This window comes from Cyrtonyx montezumae, unplaced genomic scaffold, assembly GCF_038088225.1.
Source record: "Cyrtonyx montezumae isolate F1298 unplaced genomic scaffold, pur_monq_1.0 scaffold_9, whole genome shotgun sequence".
NCBI lineage: Eukaryota > Metazoa > Chordata > Aves > Galliformes > Odontophoridae > Cyrtonyx > Cyrtonyx montezumae.
Window position 1 is genome coordinate 9,220,054 of NW_027072100.1, and position 21,883 is coordinate 9,241,936.

The window sequence follows — 21,883 nt, forward strand, 5'->3', positions numbered from 1 at the left end:
TATATAATTAAAATCTGTTCAGATTTGGTCTCTGGCAAACCCTGGTCTTGCTGACCACAGCTCAGACCTCACCCATTTGGGATCCATCCATCCACAGTGGTGCAGAGCCAGGAACAGGAGAGCAGCTCAGGCTTTGCACATGATCTTTCCCTGGGGCTGTGGGTGTTGAGTGAGAAGTACTAGACAAACTGCAGTGTGTGGGATGCTCTGTGTAATTTACTTTTTTAAAGGATAGTTTTAAAACAAAGACCAAGCTGACAAATTGTAGAAATGACAAGGCATTAACTTTGATCCAGGCTGAACTAACAATCCAGCTTTTTCTCCAGTGTGTCTCCAGTGGAGGCAATTGATCTTGGATGAAATACAAGATCAATTTGGTCTTTCAGAAGAGTATCTTGTATTTGTCCATGATGCAGACAAAGGATCTTTTTTTTCCTCATGCTTCCAGGACTCTTATCTCCACTAAATACTTTTTTTTTCCCCCAGATCCTAGGCTTTGTATTACTGAATGCTTGAGTAGTACCACAATGACTCAGGCAGTCCTCATCCCTCCAGGCTCTATTTTCTCCCCTGCCTGGTCCTGGAGGGGGCTGCTTCTGTTCCAGGCCCTGGGTAAAGCAGAATAATGAAACACTGGGGGAGGGACCTGGAAGCAAGCATCACTGGCCCTGATTTCAGACTTCATTACCTGACTTTAATGCTATTCTCCCTTTAATTTCTGCACAGCTTCTCGGAGCCCACCCACCAACCTCTTCATAGACTCTGAGAGCCCCACCAGCCTCCAGATCCATTGGAAGCCCCCCGAGGGCCGCATACAGCACTACAGAATCACCTACAGTCCTGTTTCTGACCCCAGCAGCCAGCAAACAGTAAGTTCAGCTCCTTAGCAGGTGGGACAGAGGGACTGTTCCATGGCTAACAGATTGCTGTTCACTCCAATAGGGTTTTCCCTAAGGAGAATTTGCTTGTGTGAGAAGAATGGCAATGCATAGCCAGGCTTCCACAGTTTAATTTTGCCATTTCCTAAAAAATGGGGATGCCACCCCTGGAACTCACTGCTAGAAATCCTCAGAGTAGCTCCAGGGTGTGGATGGATGTCTGGAAGTCTGAATGGAATGGAAGTCTGTCCAAACTCTGGGCTCTTTTTTCCATCCTGCTGTAGATCATGGCTTCTGGGAAAAGCAGCAGAGTGACTTTGCAGCCTCTGCTGCCTGATCGAGCCTACAGGGTGACGGTTTCTGCTGTCCACTACGCGGGAGAGAGTGAGAGCACAACTGCAACTGGTCGGACATGTGAGTGCATCCATCAGCATGTGCATCTTCATTAGCTGTTATCTGTCAGGCTTGATGTAACCTCTCCAGGGACAGCATTGTCCTTCTTTCACTGTTCTGCAACTGAGGTCGAGGTTTTACTTAAATGATTGCACTACTAGCCTGGAAAAGGGAAAATCCAGCCCCAGTTTCTGCCCATCCCATGTATTATTGGCAATTCCAGGATGAATGAGAAGAGTTGGTGACTGTGCAGGTCTTGAGCCATGTGTCACGGTTCTGAACAGCAGAAGTCACGCATGCACTGCTTTCTCTTTCAGCTCCTGTGATGTCTAAAATGCCTTCAATACGAGGATTTGTTCCGTCAAAGACAGAAGGTAAATCACCTCCCATAATGTCTGTCCTTACTCTTCGCAGAACAAATCGCATAGCATAGATACCTCAGTACAGACAGCAGTGGATATGTCTCTTCTTGACAGATGCCTCTGAGTCCTGAAAATCTGTCTAAGGAGAGCCTGGAGCCACATAGCTTTAAAAGCAGACTCAGTCAGTAGAGAGTCAGGTTGGATATTGAAAGGGTTTCTGCACAACTTGACCAAAAAGGAGCAAGGAGAATGATGACATGTTTTAAATTAAAGTTCCTTGTAAAGTCCCTGATTAAATTTAATGAGCGTATGTTCTCCTAGCTGATACAAAGCAAAATATGAAGTGGATTAAGGAGAAATGTTGAATTAGCAGGGTTATAAAAAGCCGTTAAGAAGCAAATATTAGAATACGTGTATTGTGGCATTAATGCCTTTTCCTGTCTATGTGAAATGATTCCAAACAAAACCTCAGCTTTAAAGTTTGTTGAGAGAAGCCAAGAAGGGAGAACGAAGCAGATTAGATGAGAATGTTTTAGACAGTACCCAGCAAAGAAAATATCAGACTCAATTTTCGATGTCTTATTGAGGAAATGTACAGGTGTGCAGATCACAGAGGAAAAGTCCTGTGAACCTTCAGCTGCAAAACTGTCATCCCATAAGGCTGATGGAAAATGTAGCACATATGGCTATGATAGCTAAAAAAGACAACAGGAGAAATATTAAATTCTGTACGTTTCATAAAATGAATTACTTGAAAGAGTGGAGATGATATGTCATAATATTGGGAAAACTGTTGCAGTAGAAGAATCTAATTTTGATATGCTATCACATTACTGAGATAAGTGGTCTGACCTGTTGTGGGAGGGGATGTTGCACAGTGAGTAACTGCATTCATCTGGGACTTGAGCAGAAAAACAAAAAGCAAAGAGGACAAGACAGCAGGAATCCTATGCTGGGAGGTCTAGGGAAAATCTTCAAAGCAAAATGGAAAGTGTCACCGTCAGGGATCCTTCACCCTGGCTCTGATGCTTTGTGTAAGCTGAGCATTGCCAGATCAAAGAGCTGTGAGCAATGAGAGTGTTGGGAGGGAGGTGAGAAGGGTGGTAAGCAAGGAAGATGGATACCTGGCAAACAGGCAGGACTGCAGCCTGCTGGTGTGGTTTTGGAGAGAATTATGTTTTCTTCATCATACTTCCATTCTGAGCAGTGCTTTGCACTTGGAAAGCTGTTCTGCTTCAGTAAGGGGAAGGCAAAGGGCAGAGGTTTGGCTTTCAGACATAGGCTTCAGCAGTCTCATGACCATCTTTGCTTTGGGTGCCCTTTCTTTTTGCATATGACTTGATTATGAATAATTGCGTTAAATGAGTTAGGAAGCTCAGCTGCCATGCAGAGGATGACACCCCTCTTTAAATGTTTACACTGCTGTTACAGAAATTAGACAATTGGAAGCCCTGCGTTTCTCATGAGGTATGAACTGGTACTGATGTAAGAATAGCAATATAAAAGTTGAAATGAAGCTTCAGTAATGACCTGCTGGATTCTATTTTACTGGTGACCTAGAAAATCACTTATGAAATAGCCCATCTTGTCAAGTGTCCTTGATTTTCAGGGACACGTCTCATTTTGCATCAAGCATCCCCTTTTGTTCCAGCTTCATCTGGCAGCCATGGCCTGGGATTTAAATGGCAGTAGATAATTGAAAGTAGCATTCCTGTGAGGTTTTCCAAAACATCCCCTTACCCAAGCCATTTAAATGGGAGTGCTCATCACCGTGGTGCCTCACATTACAGCCCGTTCTCCCCAGCACCCCCTGATGCTGCTTTCTGCCCTGTGGCATATTAAGGATTCATCAAGTATGTTTCTGTCAAAGCACCTGTAAAACTTGACGACAAAATAATTTGCATTTCTCTCAAGTGTGAAGAAGAGCAAAACATGTGGCATACTACATGGAAAAATGGGATTTTGGGGATGTTGCAATAAGACAAAGCCACATCACATGCCATACAAAAGTCATGTCACAGCACAGGTGCAGTACTGCATCGTTCCTCCCTTTCTGGCTATTAAAAAAAATCAAGTTGATGCTTGAATTTTTGTTGTCCTTTGAGTTTTAGGTGGAATATTTAGAACAAAGATATGCTTATTTATTTTCCAGCCTACTAAGGTGCATGTTTCAGTAAAAGCACCATTTTAAATAAACAGCATTTTGATGTCTGTTTCTAAAAAGGAACTTGCAGAAAGTGATGTTCCCTTGTATTTCATATCACAAGGTGACAGGTGATTCAGTGAAAAGAAAGTGATCATGAGGATGTTTGATGATGAAAGACAGTACTTTATTATTTTTTTCTGTGATGAGTAAGACAAGGGAGAACTTTCATGTTAGCATAAACATAAATTCTCTCCCTCTCTCCATGCATCTAAACAAGGCTCAGGCAGATTCTGACTTAAGCCATACAATTTTGTAATATTCACCATGTTTTGCTGTTTTTTCCATTACTCAGCCTACAGGAACTGCATCCATTTTGCTTTACTAATTCCCTGCTCCCTTTCTTCCCTAATTTTTTTCCCTTCTGTTCCATTCCCACAGCCTGTCCCCCTATCAGCTCTGCTGCAGGCTCCGTACGAGGTACAGTATCATACCTAAACCTTTGCTGTGAATGTGCAAACACTGCCTCATCTTGGGTTCTTTTGAGAAATATGCAACAGCTGAGCAAGGCAGAATTCTTTCCCTGCCCTGAAAGAAAGGGGAGAAGTCTAACAATGAGATAGGAAAACAGCCTTTATCAGGTAAGCCCTGAGACCTTTCAAATGCTGACACTGAAGGCCACTTTTCAACCTGAGGGAGAGGAAAAGAGAGAGCTATGGCCTCAGTCAGGAATGGCTGGGGTGTATTTGTAAATATGTATGGACAATGGGTTCAAGAGATGCTCAGCCAGTGGCTCGACCCTTGTCCTCTCCTGGACCCAGAGCAATTGCTCTTCTCATCAGAGTTTGGGCCATTATTGCATGAGTCTGTCTCTGCTGCTCAAGCAGTCTGCCTTTATGTGAATAATTATTCACTAGGTGCAAGACAGGATGAATGTATTGCTTAGGGCACTTACTTGAGGCATGGGACAGCTTGCTTGCTTCCTTGCTCCAGTGAATATACGAAGGAAAATATGTGCTATGGGATGGGACCAAATGGGGTAGACAGGAAAAAGTACACCGGGGGATTGAGCTGCAGCAGCTTGCATCTGACACACATGTTGCTTAGGAGAATAATATTGGTAGGTTACAATATGGTTACAATTGTGAATTGAGCTTTCTTATCAGTCTTTACACCATTGTGTTTCATGCACGTTTTAATGGAATTCCAGTGCCAGGAGCACCACATTGCAGATAAATGATTCACAAGTGGGTCATTTCTTTTGGAAAACTCCCTAGTATGCTGGGCAATGAAAAAAAAATGCTCTAGGGACCAACCTCCATGCAAAATAACAACTCAAGCCAAACAACTTCAGATTATAGTAAATGGAGAAGGGATGAGGGAATCCAGACTGAAAGGACATTGTAGTGAAGTTGTATCCCTTCATTTACTGAAGCATGAGCTATCTCCTTCATCCCGGGCTGCTGCAAACTGAGATAAAGTAAAAAAAAAAAAAAAGAATCCAATTTCAAGATCTTGTCTTTCCAAATAGAAAACTGAAATGAGAAAATGACTCACAGCTTTAATGATGAGCCATGAAAGTGAGATGAAGCTGCATGAGCCGGACAGGCGATGTCAGAGATGTCAGAGAAGAACCTCTGTAGACAGTGTAAGGCGAGTCACCTCTGAGTGCCTCATGAAAATAGAGTGAAATGGAAATGCTCATGTTTTAAAGTCCTTCTCCAATTTTTCTGACTCTTACATATAAGGCATTTCAGAGCAGAAACGATTCCTCCTGCCAGCAACCACTCACTGGACAGATTCCATGTCTTTTAGAGATAATATTTTTGCCTCTATTTGAAGTGAAAGCTTTTTTTTTTTAGTAATTACAGAATCACAGGATTTCTCACTTGTTTTTCATTCTGGAGATTTGAAAACAAAATTATGGAAGTGTTCATCTTCAGTATATCCCTCTCCAAGAGGCGATGGTGGCAATGGATGGTACAGACACAAACAGTTGCCCTTGGCTACCACTAGTGGAATATGGTCCAGGTTTATAGAGAGCCTGTACAGCCTTGCTGTTGTGATGTCTGTGCTCCTATGTTTTTCTTTCTCCTGTTGAGGTCTCCATGCTTGCTAGGAGCTCATCCTACCTGCTTTGCCGTCACACTTTCTTGGGTGCAGTCTTTCCTAACCACTTATTTTTCTGTTTTTCTTTGTTGTAGGATTCGATATGATGGAAGCGTTTGGCTTAGTAGAGAAGGAATACGCCTCCATTAAAGGAGTAGCTATGGAGCCATTCATATTTAGTGGCTCCCGCACCTTCACTCTGTTCAGAGACATTCAGCTCACCCTGAGGACCAGGTGGGAGCAGAGCTGGGACCACCATTATGCTCATCATCAGTCCCTGTACTCACACTGCTCGCTGATTTGGGTGTGAATGACGAATCCCTTCTGGCAGCTTCAAAACTAAATTGTAAAGAGGATGAGCTAAACTGAATCGCAGGTAGACTGCGAAGAACGCCAGTTTTCCTTAATATATTAAGAAATTAGCCTTGGGTTAATTTCAAGATGAGTATGGATTATATATCAGAAGTCAAGGGAACACAACGGGAGCATTCGTTATGCATTTGTGTGCTGCCAAATATTTTCATACAGCGAGGTTTTACCATTTTGCAGAGTCCCTTTTTTCAGCAGTTTGGGTTGCTGTGATGGACGTAAGGATTATATCACGTACAGACACTGCATGATTCTTCAGGCATTCTGCCCACAACCGCATGCACTTTGGTTATGGCAGTTTGAGGTCATGTCTTCATCTTCAATCCCTCCTCCCAGCATCTCTAGTTTGGAGACAGAGCTTTGGTTTAGAAAATATTGGTCTCCTAGCTGCTCTCAGCAGCTTGGGCTTTACTGGTCAGAAGGAATAACCATTGAGGGCTGTGTCCTGACCCTTTCTTCTCCATGGATGCAGGGGGGCAGGCTGCTCTCATGATCTCAGTCATTTTTTATGATAATAAATCAGGAACAATCTGACTGTTGACATTCAGAGCTAATTTGTTTAAAGCCTAATTACTGAGGCACTGGCTCAGTTTAATCTTAGTCAAAGAAGCAAAGCTTCCTAGAATACACAGAGTGGGAGAGATTCAGAGAGAGTTCTTTGGTCTAATTTTCCAAAAACTGGGCAAGTCCTTTTGTTCAGCTGGCACACATTCCTTTCCAAGGACATCACTCCATCACAAGCAGAAAGGGACAGAAGCTGATGTTACTTACGAATCAGTCCGGAAATGATGCTTGATGAATTGTGTACATGCCCATGCAAATGTCTCTTTACAGATGTATTCCAGGCATAACCAATTTGACTTTCCTTGTTGCCTCGCTGAGTCCTCTCACTGTGCTCCCAGCGCTCTCTGAGGGGTTTGGCAGTGGCTGCAGAGGAAGCTGTGCCTTGCCAGGAGCTGCTGATGGGCTTTGCTGCATGCCCACAAGTTCTAGAGCTGAGCTCAGATTTTGCAGCTGAGCTGTGGGGGCTTTGTGGGGGCTGTATGCTTATCCCTGAGGGGCAATTCTATCAATTTCTGACTAGATTTAACCCAGAGTACATGACCACCATTCCTTTTCCTTTAGATGAGGTTGCTTGGAAAGCATTTTGGAGCGTGGCAGGATGAGCTGTGCTCTGTGCCTGTGGTGCTCCCTGGAGCAGCTCTGGCAGCGATGGGCAGACACTGCCTCCTCCACAGGACACAGCACATGCTCAGTGCTCTTTCAGCTCAGTCACTGACAGCCTGAGAGGGGTGCACAACATATGGCTGGGCTCTCTCATGGCGTATCATATTCAAACCTCATGGGTGCAGCATTTCTGGGCTCTTCTGGCCAAGAAACACCACAAAAGAGCCCTTCTTTAGGATGCTGTCTATTGGCATTTGCTGCTTTAAGCCACCAATGCTTCCTCGGCTTGTCTCGTTCCAGTGATGTGCACCTCTTTGCCATCCCACCCGAGCACACCATCAGCGTTCTCCTGCGCCTCCTGCCCGACACCCCCAAGGAGCCCTTCGCTGTGTGGCAAATAACCGACGAGGACTTCCAGCCCCTCCTTGGTGTTAACCTTGACCGTAAGGTTTCATGTTGAATGCATTAAATCCAGGTATCTGCTAACATTTCTGCAGGCAGCAGACTTCATTTCGGGTTTCACTTGGAAAGCTTGGTGGGTTGAATGGCTTTGTTGTGCAGCTGCAGTTTTTGGCCAATGTCATGTTTTAAAGGCTTCCTCATGCAATTACATTTTCATTTTCATTCTACTTGTAACACACTCTTTTTTTTTAGATGTTGTTTTTGTTTTCCATTGTTTAGAAATATTTGATTGCAATATATGAGAAATTTCACAATGCTTAAGCCTATTCATTTTCTCTTGCACAGCATGTGGGTGAAATCAAATTCTCTTTACATTCTAAAAGCTTTTATTTGTCCTATTTTCCCTGTAGCCAGTAAGAAAACCTTGACCTATTTCAATCATGACTACAAGGCTGATTTGCAGGAAGTCTCCTTTGACCAGCAGGAAGTGAAGAAGATATTCTATGGGAGCTTTCATAAGGTCCTTATCAATAGAGGGAGAAATGTAGCTCACGATCTCATCCACTCTGAGACTATTATGCCATCAATGTGTATTGTTCAAAGCGAGGAGTGATTATAAGTGCTTTGCATCCAGATTGCAAGGGAGCCAGTGAACCTATTTCATATGCTGAACATTTTAATTGTAGAGTTTACAATTATACAGGTTCATCCTATGTGTAAGACACGTTTTCTGCATACTGCTTGCTTCTTAGAATGCACTGCACATTCGTGCTTTTTTTTTTAAAGTACTAATGAGGATGGGTAAATTACAGTCGCACATGGTGGCCTTTATTTTAATACATAATGTGTGGTAACATCGTGAAATGGCATAAAAATAAAATACACAAAAAGTATACTAAATTGCTTCCTTTTACAAGGTGTGCATTTGCCATTTCAGTACTTAACTGCATCACATCACGTGCATGTTGGGATATTTGCTTCACTGAAGTTACAACCTCCCTGCACAAATCATGTGATTTACTAGATAGGAGCATTTTATGAACTATGCACCCCTCCAAGTCCTTCCCCTTTATTATTTTTATCTCCAGACAGTTTATTTATGGGCATGTGCACTTGTTCCTTTCTGGCATGATGCACTGGACCCCCTGACATACAGTTATAGAGAAAAGCACTTGGGTCTTGTCAGGTCTTGTCAGCAGAACCACCATATGGGAACTTAGTCCAAGTCACCCAAACCCCTCAAAACTGAATGAAATCTGTGAAATGTAATTGTTTTGTGTTAAATTTACAAGAGAAAAATACTCTTTTTCCCCCAGACATCACTACTATTAGCGCCAAGGATATTTGCTTCAGTCATAATACAATAACACCGAATCTGGAGAACTGGACTAGAAAGTAGTATGAGGAAAGCCTTCAAAACCCTCAAGCCTTAGAGTCTCCTCTTTAGTGTGAAAAAAAAATGCAGGGTTATTTTATTATAGTATAATTTGAATTGGCTTCCCACAAAGCAAGATGGAGACCACTCGTGATTTTGTTAACAGGAATGGACTGATATGGAGAGGGTTGTAGGAGAGATCTCCTGGCAGTCTCCTGGCAGACTCTTTTTACAGGTTTTGAAAATAACAACAATTCTGAAACATCAAATGTTTTCTATAATTTGGGATTTTAATGATAGTTTAGTGCTGGAGGGAAAAAAGAGATTAAGTCTCATGAGAAATCCATCTGATGTCTTACAACTTTTGGGGTCTTTTTTGGACATCTTTATCCTCCGAGCAGATGCATTCCACCCAAATGAGCAATGAGCTCTTTCTGTCAGCACTTACATTATTCAGCTGGTTCTCAGAAATGAATTACTCAAAACTGGAACTGCAGAAAGGCTTTGCCCAAGGAGCTACAGCAGGGAACCACCAAGGAAGAGCAAGCATGGTGCTGCTAACTCAGTCCATTTGCTCACAAAAACCACATCATGTGTGGTAATACCAGCACCAGTCTGAGAACAGGGCAGAAAGTGTTTAAAAGTGCCCTGCCCCAATGCAGAGATCCAACCTTGGTCTTCCCACTCAGGTGCACCTTGCAGTGAGCCTCTACAAGATCAAGCTCTATCTGGACTGTAAGAAAATAGCAGAGAGACCCATCAACACCGTTGGCAGCATCTCCACCGCTGGCTTCATCATGCTGGGAAAAGTGACACGGACCAGAGGGCCCAGGAGTGGGTCAGCATCGGTGAGTGCTGGGAAGTGTCTGCTTTGGAAATTGGGGGGTTAAATGTGGAGCTAGTTGGGCAGATGGAGGGTTCTGCCATCCTCACTGTCCTCACAATGACAGCCTCCAACAGCGGCTGCGACGCAGGGCTGTGTGCTGATCCCACTGATCTCTGTGAGTTAATGAGCTTTCCTAGCTCAGGGATTCTCCTCCTCACCTCCTACCTGGACTCAGGGCCCAGTACTGAATACTGGAAGCACAGACAGCAGAGATAGAGAATTGCTTTTAAAGGTAAGGTTGTGGCATCAGCCCCCATGGAGCAGTACTGGGAAATGCCAGGACGTTCCTCAGTCTCCAGTGTGCTTGGGATTGGCAAATGGTGGCCAAATACTCTTCAGTACAGAGGTTTCTTGTCAGCTGCTGTGTGAATTAAAGCAGCCTAGCACTCAGTGTGAGCCTGCAGACACATCCATGCTGTGCTGCACAGCACCCTGTGAGAGGACAGAGCAAGGGGAAGTGTGGGCTCAGTGCTGTGCCCTGCAACAGCCCCATGCATCACCCAAAAGGCAAAATCACCCCTGCATGGCATTGCCTGGGAGCCTGCTGCCATGTTTACTTCACAGAACAGGAATGTTAAATATGTGCAGAATGAGGAAGAATTGCTCAGTGAGACTGTAGGACATCAGTTATGACTGTGAAGCTTTTACTCCTGGGTTCTGCTTTTAGCTCTAAAGATCCTGAGGAAAACATCACAACCACTGAATTGCAGCTTCCCCTGCTTCAAAACAATGCAGAAAGAACAGTTTGTCCCATTCCCAACTGCCTGGTCCTGCAAAGGGCAATGCAAAGGTCTGGGGTGCACCAGGGAAAAGTGGACAGCTGTGAGCAGTGGTGACATATGTAAAACCAGGGCACAATGCGATTCAAGCAGTGTTTTCTAAATAAGTGCTGTGGCAGTTTAGATGGATCACAAGCCTGTCAGAAAGGAGCCTGAGCTCTCCCTCTTCCTCCCAAACTCTCCTTGCTCACAGCTCAGCCAGACAGATGCAGCTGACTAATGAGCAGCTTCGTGCTGCCTCTGCTCCTGTTGCTTTTCAACCCCAGCATAAGCCTCACGTCCTCCACAGCTCTGCTGCCCTTGAGAAGATGGAGCATCTCATTATTGCTTATCATGGAACCTCATTTAATCTGAGATATCTATAAATGCTGCTTGATGGAGGGGGCTCACCTGTATCTGTGTGCTGTGTGATGGGCTCCTTGGCTGTGCAGCTTAAATGCATGAAGCAGAATTAAAAGCAGGGGAGAATTGGTGCTAAGGGAAGAAAAAACAATTCCTTCCTGCCTCGTCTTCTGTTTTTGGTTTGCTTTGTGCAGTGTGTGCTCCTGTGCTCATCATAGAGTTGGCAGCTGGGGGAGAGGGATATGGTATTGGCAGAAGGGGTTCCTGGGAGGGAACACAGCTCTCCTGGGAGCTGCTGCCACTTTTCCTCATAAGTACATTCCTTTGAAGGGGGAAATGCAGACAGCAAAGTTTGTTTTCGCATTTTGGCAGTGCTGAAGCCCAATTACTTGAGGACCAGCCTGCTGCTATGGGATAGTGTGAAAAATCAGAGAAGTGGCTTTTGCAGGGGTGAGGCTGCAGGGTGGCTTAGCCAGGCACAGAGCTGCGGCTGCTTTGTGTATCATGGCTATTTTGATGCAGTGACAGTTGGGACCACGTGTGGAGTCTGTCAAATCATGAGCTTTGGGGATGGAGCCTGTGTGCCAGTGCCACCTTCACATCAAACCCTCTTCTCTTCCCCGCAGTTCCAGCTGCAGTCATTGCAGGTTGTGTGCAACAGCTTAGGGGCGGAGGAGGACCGGTGCTGTGATCTTCCTGCACTGGTAAGATGATGTGAGGTGCTCTGCTAGCTGGGATGAAGCTGGGCATGATGGCACAGGAGTGACACTGCAACTCATTTTAATAGTCAAGAAGGAAACCACTTGGGAGTGTGAACAGGCTGTATTTTGGTGTTGGGAATCAAAGAGCATATCTCGTCCCACTGTGTCTGATTCAAAAGGCAAAATCTCAACGCTGCACATATCCCCCCTGCCCTGAGCTCACCTGAGCCCCCTGACAGCCACACAGCTCTACTGACACCTCCCAGCCCCAGGGCACAGCATCCCTGCTCTTCCCTTCAAGCACAGAAAGCTGCTTTGGGAGCATCTATGAATATTTGGCAAGGAGCAAATCCTTTTCCTGCATGGCATGCAAATTTCAGGAAGTGTGGGTACATTTTAACTTTTTTTTTAACCTAAACCTTTTGACAGGAAAAAAAAAAACCCACACTCATTTTTTCACAAGAAAAAAAACTCTCTCTGGGCTAGAGGAAAATTCTGTTTTTTTTTTTTTTTTTTTTCCCCAGGATCTAATTTTGAAGCACTGCAGTCACTACCTGTCACCCATCCCACTCTCGCCTCTCATGTTTCTTGCTGTCTTTTCAGAGGGATGAGGAGAGCTGCCCCACCGTAGCTCCTGCCTGCTCCTGCACTTCTGGCCGCCCAGGCTTGCCAGGGCCCCCAGGTCCCCCTGTAAGTTCACCCTTTGTGCATATTGCATGTCTTATTTCATGCTGTTTGTGTGCCTCAGCTCCACGGGGCTCTGTGACCCATCTCCTGCCTTCATCCCGGGCTAAAGCAGCTCTTCCTTGCCCAGCACAGACCCCAGAGCTTTATTTCTCTGTGCATGCTGTGGCATTTTGGGAGTGCAACAGCTGCAGCTGGGAGCAGGCTGAGCGTGTCTGAGTGCTGCATTAATCCTCTTAGGAAGGGAGGACGGGCCACCTCGGTGTGTGTGCACGCAGAGATTTCATGGATCAGCAGCTCTGAAACTCTTTGTAAATGACAGAAAAAAAACACCTCCAAACACTCAAAATCTGGATTTTCTGTTAAGCAGGAAGGCCAATAAGTGTCTGCACAAGTAGGTGGTATATAAAGAAAGGGGAGATTTGGGGTAGTGGTACAGCCTAAAAGTGTGCAGCGTGCTCCGGGAAGTATTCCAGATAGACACTATGAAGCAGCTATCAGAAAAAAAAACCATCACATTTTAGAAATGTTGGGAAGAAAATGCTATGTGCACACGACAGCAAAAACTGACAGCCTGCCCAGAGCACCCCATTTTGACCACTCCTGGTGCTTTACTCCTGGAAATCAAAGAATTAAGGAATTATAGAATAGTTTGTGTTGGAAGAGACCCTTACAGGCCACCTGGTCCAACCCCCTGCAGTGAGCACCCACAGCTCCACCAGTGCTCAGAGCTCCTCCAGCCTGACCTTGGACGTCTCCATGCTGGGAGCATCCACCACCTCTCGGGGCAACCTGTACCAGTGCCTCACTGCCCTCATTGTAAAAACCCTTTTTCCTTATATCCAAACTAAATCTCCTCCCATTTAGTTTAGAACTGTTTCCCCTTGTCCTGTCTCACAGACCCTGCTCAAGAGCCTTTCCTGTAGCCCCACTGTTGATGCTGAAGCGTGGAACACATGGGGCCTCCTTGCTTAAGTGATCAGACTTCAGCTAACTGCTCACATTGCTGTGGTTTCACTGTGAATTCAAAGCCACGATTTGTGAGCTCCTCGTTGCAGAGTAATTATGCGCTCATTCCGGTGGAAGTTTAATTACATGGCACACTCCACTATCGCAGTGTGCTTCAATATCCTAAGTGCATAATTAGCAGCTTGCATTGCCCTGTGGTTTAAACATCCCCTCAGTACTACTATTTAAAAAGCAGGATTCTTTCAAGCATTAGAGAAAATATTGCTTTGACACACAACCATATCCTCACGCCATCAAACTCTCACTAATTTGCTGCTTTTACAAGAGCACTCACTGCTGTCTGTAAAAGTCCATTTACTGAGGGCTGCCAAAGCTGTATAACTGTCCTTAATGGGTGTTTTTGACCAGACTCAAATGAAATGAGCTTCTGGGTGCTTCTGGAAGCACCTTTTTCAAAGCTCACTGTACTTAATCCTCCATTGTTTTTTTAACCATCAAGAATAGAAACTTTCAGATTAAGTTCACGTGGTATTTTAAGAAGCTCACAAGTTCACACAACATTGGTTTGTGCCAGAAGATTACTTCTCTCTCCGAACCAACAAGCTGGGTCTCCTCAGCACTGCTTTCTGGCCCTGCTCTCAGAGCCTGGCCCTTCTCTTGCCTCTTGCAAACACCAGACTTGTCCCAAAGGACAGCAGACAGGAGCTTCTCCCTATTTCTTCTCTGTGTTTATATATGATCCCTTACCCACTGGCTGCCCCAGCGTGGATTTTCTGGGGAAACTGAAGGGAAGATGTTGAACTTCATCTCTCCTCGCTGGAGGTGATGTGGTGTCATGGTGACGTGGTGTCATGGAGGGACTGTGCTGTCCTTTTCCCTTCCTCTTCCTCCTTTGCTGAATGAGTCAATTTATTTTCTCCTTGCCCCCATTTCCTGCTAGCTTTCCAGGGGGACATCTTCTGTTGTGTGTACACAAAATGCACCAATGTCCCTCAGGCTCTCTTTTGCACTGCTGTAAGGATTTCAGCATTAATAACAGCAGCTGTATCTTGCTGACAGGGCAGCCCTGGGAGGAGAGGACCACAAGGCGAGCAGGGGGAGCCGGGCCCCAAGGTGAGTCCTGGTGCTTCTTGGGAAGTGATGCATTGAAGAGGATGGGATCACATTATTAGTTAAACACTCAATTGGACTCTGGAAATTGAGGTGATGGGCTTCATAAGCTGAACTAATGCAAATGTTGTGGTCAGCAATGATCTTGGAAGCAGTCTTGATGGAATATGGTCGGTTTTTGTGCTGTGCTTGGTGCAGCTTTGTCCTTTTCTCCCATGGAAGATGCATCTAAACCTTACACCTAAAAGGCTGATGAGGTTGCTGGAGACCCCTCACTGTCCTGACTTCATCTTGAATCCCATAGACAGTTCATGGTGACCCAGGCCATGCAGTGCAGCCCATGTGGAGAGTGGGCTCTAATTGATTTCTTTCTTTGATTTCATATCTTTGGCTTTAGGGTGAACCAGGTCCTCCTGGAAAAGTGGGACCAGCAGGTCCTAGTGGCCAGCAAGGCTCCCCAGGTTCTCAAGGAATCACGATTCAGGGCCCTGTGGTATGTTATCTCTTCCATTACCTTTGTTCATCTCTTGCTCTTTGCAGTTGGAACACTCAGAAATCAGTGTTTCAACAAAACCCCAAAACGTGGTCTGTGTATTGACATCATCCTCATTAACAGCTAGACAACTGCACTAGGGAGATGATAACATTTTTTTCATGGCAATGAGTCCCTACATTCAGTCATTCTGGCAAAGGACTCCTTTTGTCCAGACTGCCTCTTGTGTGCCTTTAATGAAAACAAGCTCAGTGCAGAATTCAGGCACGTCTCTTTACAGTGATCATTGTTTATTGGCAAGGAGTGGAGGTAGAGGCTGCTGCATGCAAGTCTGGGATGTCAGAATTCCCATGAACGTGCTGTTGCTGCTAAGCTCCCTGCACAGCATCACAGAGAGCAGCAGCAGTGCGGGGGGTGAGCGTGCAGCAGCAGGACTCTCTTTCCTTTAAAAGATGCTGCAGTGTTTGACTGTATGCTTCTGTTTTTATCCAAGGGACCACCAGGTATTAAAGGAGAGAAAGGAGATACTGGAAATCCTGGCATGCAGGTAATGGTAGACACCTTCCTTTTAGTTTTATCAAAGATTTGTCCATTTCTTCCAGTAAATAATTAAAGCAAGACTGAAAAGCCATAGTGTTATCCCTACTGCCTTCTTGGAAAGTGTATTTCATTGTGGAGCAACAGCATTATTTTCCCATGGGAAGCAGAGTCAGCAGGTGGGAGAAGGAAAGACCTACCTGGAAGCTAGAGATAATGCAGCTGGTGGAGTGGCAACAGTGATTGCTCTGTTTCATCAATAACTGTTTCTTCTTCCATCTTTTTCTCATTTCCCTTGCTACAAGATGAAGCAGGGCAATGATAAGCAGATGCCGACTTTACCAGCAATTCTGATTTACAGGGCATTCCTGGTGTGCAGGGAGCTCCAGGCAGAGATGGTCTTCAAGGTGCAAAGGTAAAATACATCAGTCACCTTCCAGTTTTCACACAGTGCTGCCTAAAAATCCAACTTGGATGCAGTCATCCAGCTCTCCTAATGCACTCAGTGCAGAATTGAGTGATATTTTCACACATGCGGAGGAATTGGAGGGAAAAAAAAGCAGCTATTGGATCATCTCAGGTTTGGCCAAATCTGCATGGCTGACCAGGTGCTAGCCTTCATGCCTGTTTGGCAGATGTATTTTTACCTGTTTCTTGCAAGCTCCCACTAAAAGCAGCACAGGGAGAAACCACCTCACTGCTTACTGTGTTTCTTTGAGTCCTTTTGTTAATGCTTGACTAGATTTGGTTTTGCAGGGGGTGAGGGGACTGGAAGGCACAGCTGGGCCCCCAGGACCTCCTGGACCAAGGGTGAGTACAGGAGCAATGTAGATCTGTTTGAAACCTCTTCTTCAGAAGGAGTTTGGGGTTCCTGTTGACCTGCTATTATCCAGAGGTGTCTAGGCAATCCTTCTTGGGTTGTCACAATATTCCTTGCCAGGGAATATCCTCACACACGTTGCAGAAATCCACTTCCTCCACCACTGTCTCACTTCAGAAACAAAAAGAAAAGCTTTTGGCTTGCCTCTTGGAGGCAACTTCTGCTTTGACCCATCATGGAGATGCGTGTTTTGCTACTCCCGCTTTCCTGCAGCTAGCATTTTTCATTGGACATTGGAAACTGTTTACTGCTGCATTTGCATTAAATCCCATAGCAGCTGTGGTGAGGTACAGTATCTATAGTGAGGGCCACATTCAGCTCCTGACTTGGACTTGCTTATCCTGGGAAGACACGGAGCCAGGACTGAACCTCAGCTTTTTTAAGTGTGAGGAAAGCACTTCAGACTTTGAGCCAGGCTCTGAAAGATGGGCTGGTGCCTCCTTAAAGTCTTCTTTCTTTCGTGTTCCACTGATCAAAAGAGTTGTTAATCTCCGTTGATTAAATGGAGATTAACATAAAAGCTGGGGAAAAAAAAAGAAATGGTTTTTTTTTTTTTGCCTTATTTTTTTCTTCCCATAAGTGGCTCCAAAAGGGACAGAAACTTCTCAAAGAAGAGATACCCAAAGAAGGCACTTTCCACACTCTAATCTACAGTTGCTATTGTAAAGACTTAGTGGCAAAACATAGGTCTTAAAAGGGAAAAAAAAAAGCAGTGGATTGGTATTAGCAGGCTGAGCAGGCTGAAGAAAAGGGTTATGCCCTAGGCTGTGCCTAAATCTGGATGTGAAACGAAGGATCTAAAGCCAGTAGGCTAAAAATTACATTGCAGTTTGTTGGCAAAAGTCAGCTTTGCTGGCTTGAGACAGTAATAGGAAATGATGTGAAGATGACTCATGCATGGTACACTCAACATTGTGCTCATGGCTGAATGAGGTACTGACATAAACCTTAAGGCTGCGATGTTCTTGCTGGAGTCCTCCAAGCTTAAACTGCTGGTGCCCCTGGAGCTGCAAGGAGATGTCAAACAGAAAAAGAACAACAGCAGAAAGTATCTGGACTTTCATCAGTGTCCTGTAATTAATGCCTGCAGGGTTTCCAAGGAGTGACAGGCTCCCGAGGAAGCAGTGGAGAGAAGGGACCACCAGGTGATGTTGGGCCAACAGTAAGTGTCTGAGTGTGGGTCTCAGAGAAGGCCAAGGCATGAAATCATTGCGTGCAAGCAAGTTGCTCCCATGGTAGATCTTCCTCAGCATCTGAAGGAGAGTTTTAATTCACACTCATCCTTCATATGGATAAGCAAATCCTGAGCTTGTGTCTGTGGATGCATCCTTGTTGATGGTGCTCCAGCACCTTATGCAAGAACAGAAAATACTGCTATGAGCTCAGAGAACGTTTAGTCATTTTCATAAGGTCAAGGGAAGTAAAAACGTGTGGGAAACAAACCTTGTGCTCCATGTCCCACTGATGTAACCTGCATCCCCATTGACCTTTTGCTTTCTTCTCCTCTCCCTAGACTGTGACTTTCCCTTTTGTTTTCCTCGCAGGGACTACCAGGTCCAAAAGGAGAAAGAGGAGAGAAAGTGAGTTTTTCTTGTAGTGTACATCAAGCACTCCAAAGAATGAATGTAGTAATCTGTTTGGCAAGCTATGCTTACATGTGAAGACATTTTCTGAACAGGAGAGCAGAATGTACTGAGAGCTCGTTGCTCTCCGCTCACCTGCACTGGCTGTTTTGACGGGTCTGAATAATGAGCTGCTTAGTACCAATTGTAGTAGCAAAGAAGAAAAGCCAATTGAAAAACCATTCTTTGCTGAGAAGTCAAAATCAAAAACACTGCTTCAGTGAGGGTTTGTTCTGTTTTGTTTTGTTTTAAATGTGTGGCATAAAGCAGGGGCTCACTTCTAAAAAAACAGTGCCATGCTCAGGTACAGAGTCCCTGAGGTCAGGAGAGCCACACTGCCTGTGAAGGTTATTTTATTGTCAGAAGAGGTTTTGTACATCTTGACATAATTAAAAAGAAATCCTATGTTTTTCTAGGAGTCCAAGCCTCCTTGCCAAGACTGAGTTAAGTGAATTAAGCTTCAGACAGGCACAAGCTCCTTTTCAAAGACTGCTTTTCTTCTTTTGTTTCAAGTGAATGCCCCAGCATTATAATTTTTAACACCGTCCCATTTCCAACAGCTTTTCCTTTTCTATACTTTTTTTTTTTTTTTTTTTTTTCAGTGGAGCTTACCTATTTTCTTCCCTTGGGTGCTGTGCCAAGCTTTTGTTTAAACTTGGTAATCTGCATGGTGGTCCACACAGAGATGTACAATTAAGAAATGGTTCTGGAAGCATCCTGTGTCTTAGCTATGAATTTTCATGAGGAGACTCAGTCTTCTTTTTTTAAGCAGCTTTTTGCATTTTTGTTTCTGTATTGCTAAGCTTTCTAAAGAAAAACCACAGATGTCAATTATTTAGAGTTTAATAATGACAAGAATCAATATTCATAAAAGATTGAGACAAAGATAGGATCTTGCAATATCTGGTCGTGTTAAATGTTTTACATATCACAGAATACTGAGTTATACACTGTGTCTGTCTGTTTTGATGAAATTTGAGAGGGAAATTTACTCTCCTTTCTGTGGTAGCTTCAGTAATTATATCAATTCAGTCTAGGCTTTTTGATGTGTGGGAGAAAGGCAATTATTGATGCTTCCCAATTACAATTTTATGGCTTTGGAGCTTTGTAATAAATAAATCAAGAAAATGCTTTTCATAGTAATTAATGTCTCAGTAATACAAGCTGACATAAAGAAAGGGCAGAAAGCAGTCTTGCACTGTGATATTGATCCTCTCTAAAATTTATCAATAAAGATGTGAATGCTTCCTTTTCTAAAAAAAGAATTATAATGCTTCACTTTAGGGGGAACCACAGTCCTTGGCCACAATTTACCAGCTCGTTAGCCAGGCTTGTGAGCGGATGATCCAGAGTGAGTATAATCACCCCAAGCTTGTTTTTATGCCTCTCCAGCAGTAGTGGACAAAGCCACAAGGGAAGCTGGCACGAAGCTGTAATAATCCAGGGATCCCCTGTCCTGTGCCACGCTGAGCACTGTGGGTTGTGCATGTCCCACCACATTGTCCTGTCCATTGGTTTCATTTAGTGGTTTTAGCACAAAGACCTTTGTGCCCTTGCAAAGGTTCCTTGCTGTCTTGCTTTCTCAGGTCATGTGCTGAAATTTGACTCATTCATTCATGAACATGCAAGGAAGCCAGTTCCTGTTTGGGAGGAAAAACTGAAGCCAGGAGAACCAGGATCACCAGGTCCTCCAGGTCCTCCTGGGAGCGTTGGAGAAAGAGGAGAAAATGGCGCCCCTGGTCAGACAGGAAAAGATGGGTATCCTGGAGAAAGAGGTATGGGCAGAAGTGCTCACCTCAGCACCTAGGAGGAGCCTGGTGGGGAGACTGCAGTGAAAAGCCACTTGTCTGTGTTCTGTGATTAGGTGCTCCAGGACCCAAGGGAGAAAAAGGAATATCCGGAGTCAATGAAGAAGGGATCCAAGGACCCAGAGGCAGAACGGGTAAATACTGTCTCTCTGTATTGAACACATAGGGCTGCCAGATTCAAAGCATCTTCAGCCTTAAGCCCACTGTGCTGGGACTGACTGACTTTCCCATCGCAGTACTTCAGATAGCTCCTTTCTGCTCACATATGAGACCGTTCCTCTTTTCTTCGGTACCCATTCCTAGGTAAGGATGCATTTTAAATCTGTGAGGCACATCCAGTGAGTTTTATTGTGTTTTTGCATGCAAGATCAGATGTTCAGGAGATAGCAACTCTTCAAAAGTTCAGCTCATGGAACACAAGAGTTTCTGAGTAATCCGTTAGGATTGGGTGTGCTCCTCCATCCTGATCCTTTTAACTTGAAGTCAAGGGTAAGTTTACCACTGACTGTGAAGTCACAAAAACAGACTCTGAGGTGGATCCCAGAGTTGAGGTGATTTTCTATATTGACACATAGGTGGGCTTTCTCGTAACAATCTAGGCAAGCTAGGTACATTTAAGGCCAAATAGAAAACCTCAAGTTACTGAGATTCAGAGTAGTTCCTTTTTTTTCCCCCCAGACAGTGAAATGACACTCAGAAAATGAATTGCCATGTAGGATGGAATAAGTACAGAAGTCTTACATTGAATCTGTAGATGTGCTATGGCTTACAACTTCTTCTTTAGGCCCACCAGGAGAAGTCGTGCTGGGGAAACCAGGCCCAAAGGGCTACCCTGGGAACACTGGTCCTCAAGGTTTTCCTGGTGTCAGAGGACAGCCTGGGCAGCCTGGATACTCAGGGGGATGTGATGTTTCTGGATGTTACGGGCCAGGTAGAAGAGGTAAGTCCTGATAACTTAAACACGAGTCATGATTTTAGAGCTCTTTGCACTGGTTACTTCTCTTAAACTAGGCAGGGACCTTTGTTCATGCTTCAGGGACTGTCAGTCCTGGAAGAGTCTCCTTTGCAAAGCAATCAGGATGATTCATCTACAATTAGCCTATTAATGTGGATAACAGCCAGCTCAATTGGCTACTCCTCAGCCATCCATCATAGATTAACACCTAATTGCAATAGTAGCAGAGCAGGTGGAGTGATCTTGGTAATCTTCAGTTCTTAATGCTCATAACAATGTTTCCATAGTGGATGGAGAGGAATATCTCAGTTCGTACATATGTATTCCATGGAGACTCAGAAAGTCCTGGAAAATGAATTAACTTGCTGGCCCTGGACAAAAGATTTTAAAGAGGAAAGAATTTATTCTGCAGCATTTCTTCTCAGTACTGGTTTACTCTGGTTTATTCTCTTGCTTAGTGGCCTCACTTCATTTTCATGCACAGATTTCATCCCCTGATGGTCGATGTGGAGGCAGCTGAGGACAGTTTCCAGGAAGTCTCTGAGTAAAAGCTCCAAGAGAAGCAGCAACCCAAACATCAAATGTGGTTTTGCTTTTCTTATTTCCCACCATTTCTATGTGGACACATCAATCAAACAAAGCCAATATCAAAGCACCAAACCAGCCTGATGAGTCTCATCCATCCGCTGTTTTTCAGTGCTGGACACCTGCAGTATTCAAATTCACATTGCATGTGCCACAGCAAGGCACACAGCCAGAGCTACAGGCTGACAGACTCATAAGAAAAAAAATAATGTATGGAAATGTTCAGAAATAACAGATTTTTGCCCATTTGTCTGCTTGTGCTTTATTTTTGTCACTTGTTATTCTGCATCCTCAGCACAGAGAAAAACAGCACCTCATGCCCAGAGATGCAAAA

General features: G+C 44.5%; 1 protein-coding gene across 1 annotated transcript in view; it reads left to right on the forward strand.

The window, feature by feature from the left end:
* COL20A1 (collagen type XX alpha 1 chain) overlaps positions 1 to 21,883 on the forward strand; it is a 44,673-nt gene extending 22,790 nt beyond the window's left edge. The window contains exons 19-40 of the mRNA XM_065754305.1: positions 727 to 869; positions 1,163 to 1,292; positions 1,589 to 1,645; positions 4,218 to 4,256; positions 5,981 to 6,119; positions 7,722 to 7,864; positions 8,234 to 8,343; positions 9,888 to 10,046; positions 11,832 to 11,909; positions 12,510 to 12,596; positions 14,619 to 14,672; positions 15,067 to 15,162; positions 15,656 to 15,709; positions 16,061 to 16,114; positions 16,456 to 16,509; positions 17,670 to 17,741; positions 18,124 to 18,159; positions 19,486 to 19,552; positions 19,788 to 19,976; positions 20,066 to 20,143; positions 20,794 to 20,949; positions 21,449 to 21,883. Of these exons, the coding sequence (XP_065610377.1) occupies positions 727 to 869; positions 1,163 to 1,292; positions 1,589 to 1,645; positions 4,218 to 4,256; positions 5,981 to 6,119; positions 7,722 to 7,864; positions 8,234 to 8,343; positions 9,888 to 10,046; positions 11,832 to 11,909; positions 12,510 to 12,596; positions 14,619 to 14,672; positions 15,067 to 15,162; positions 15,656 to 15,709; positions 16,061 to 16,114; positions 16,456 to 16,509; positions 17,670 to 17,741; positions 18,124 to 18,159; positions 19,486 to 19,552; positions 19,788 to 19,976; positions 20,066 to 20,143; positions 20,794 to 20,949; positions 21,449 to 21,462 (2,009 nt within the window). The 3' untranslated portion in view covers positions 21,463 to 21,883. The remainder of the gene's footprint in view (positions 1 to 726; positions 870 to 1,162; positions 1,293 to 1,588; positions 1,646 to 4,217; positions 4,257 to 5,980; positions 6,120 to 7,721; positions 7,865 to 8,233; positions 8,344 to 9,887; positions 10,047 to 11,831; positions 11,910 to 12,509; positions 12,597 to 14,618; positions 14,673 to 15,066; positions 15,163 to 15,655; positions 15,710 to 16,060; positions 16,115 to 16,455; positions 16,510 to 17,669; positions 17,742 to 18,123; positions 18,160 to 19,485; positions 19,553 to 19,787; positions 19,977 to 20,065; positions 20,144 to 20,793; positions 20,950 to 21,448) is intronic.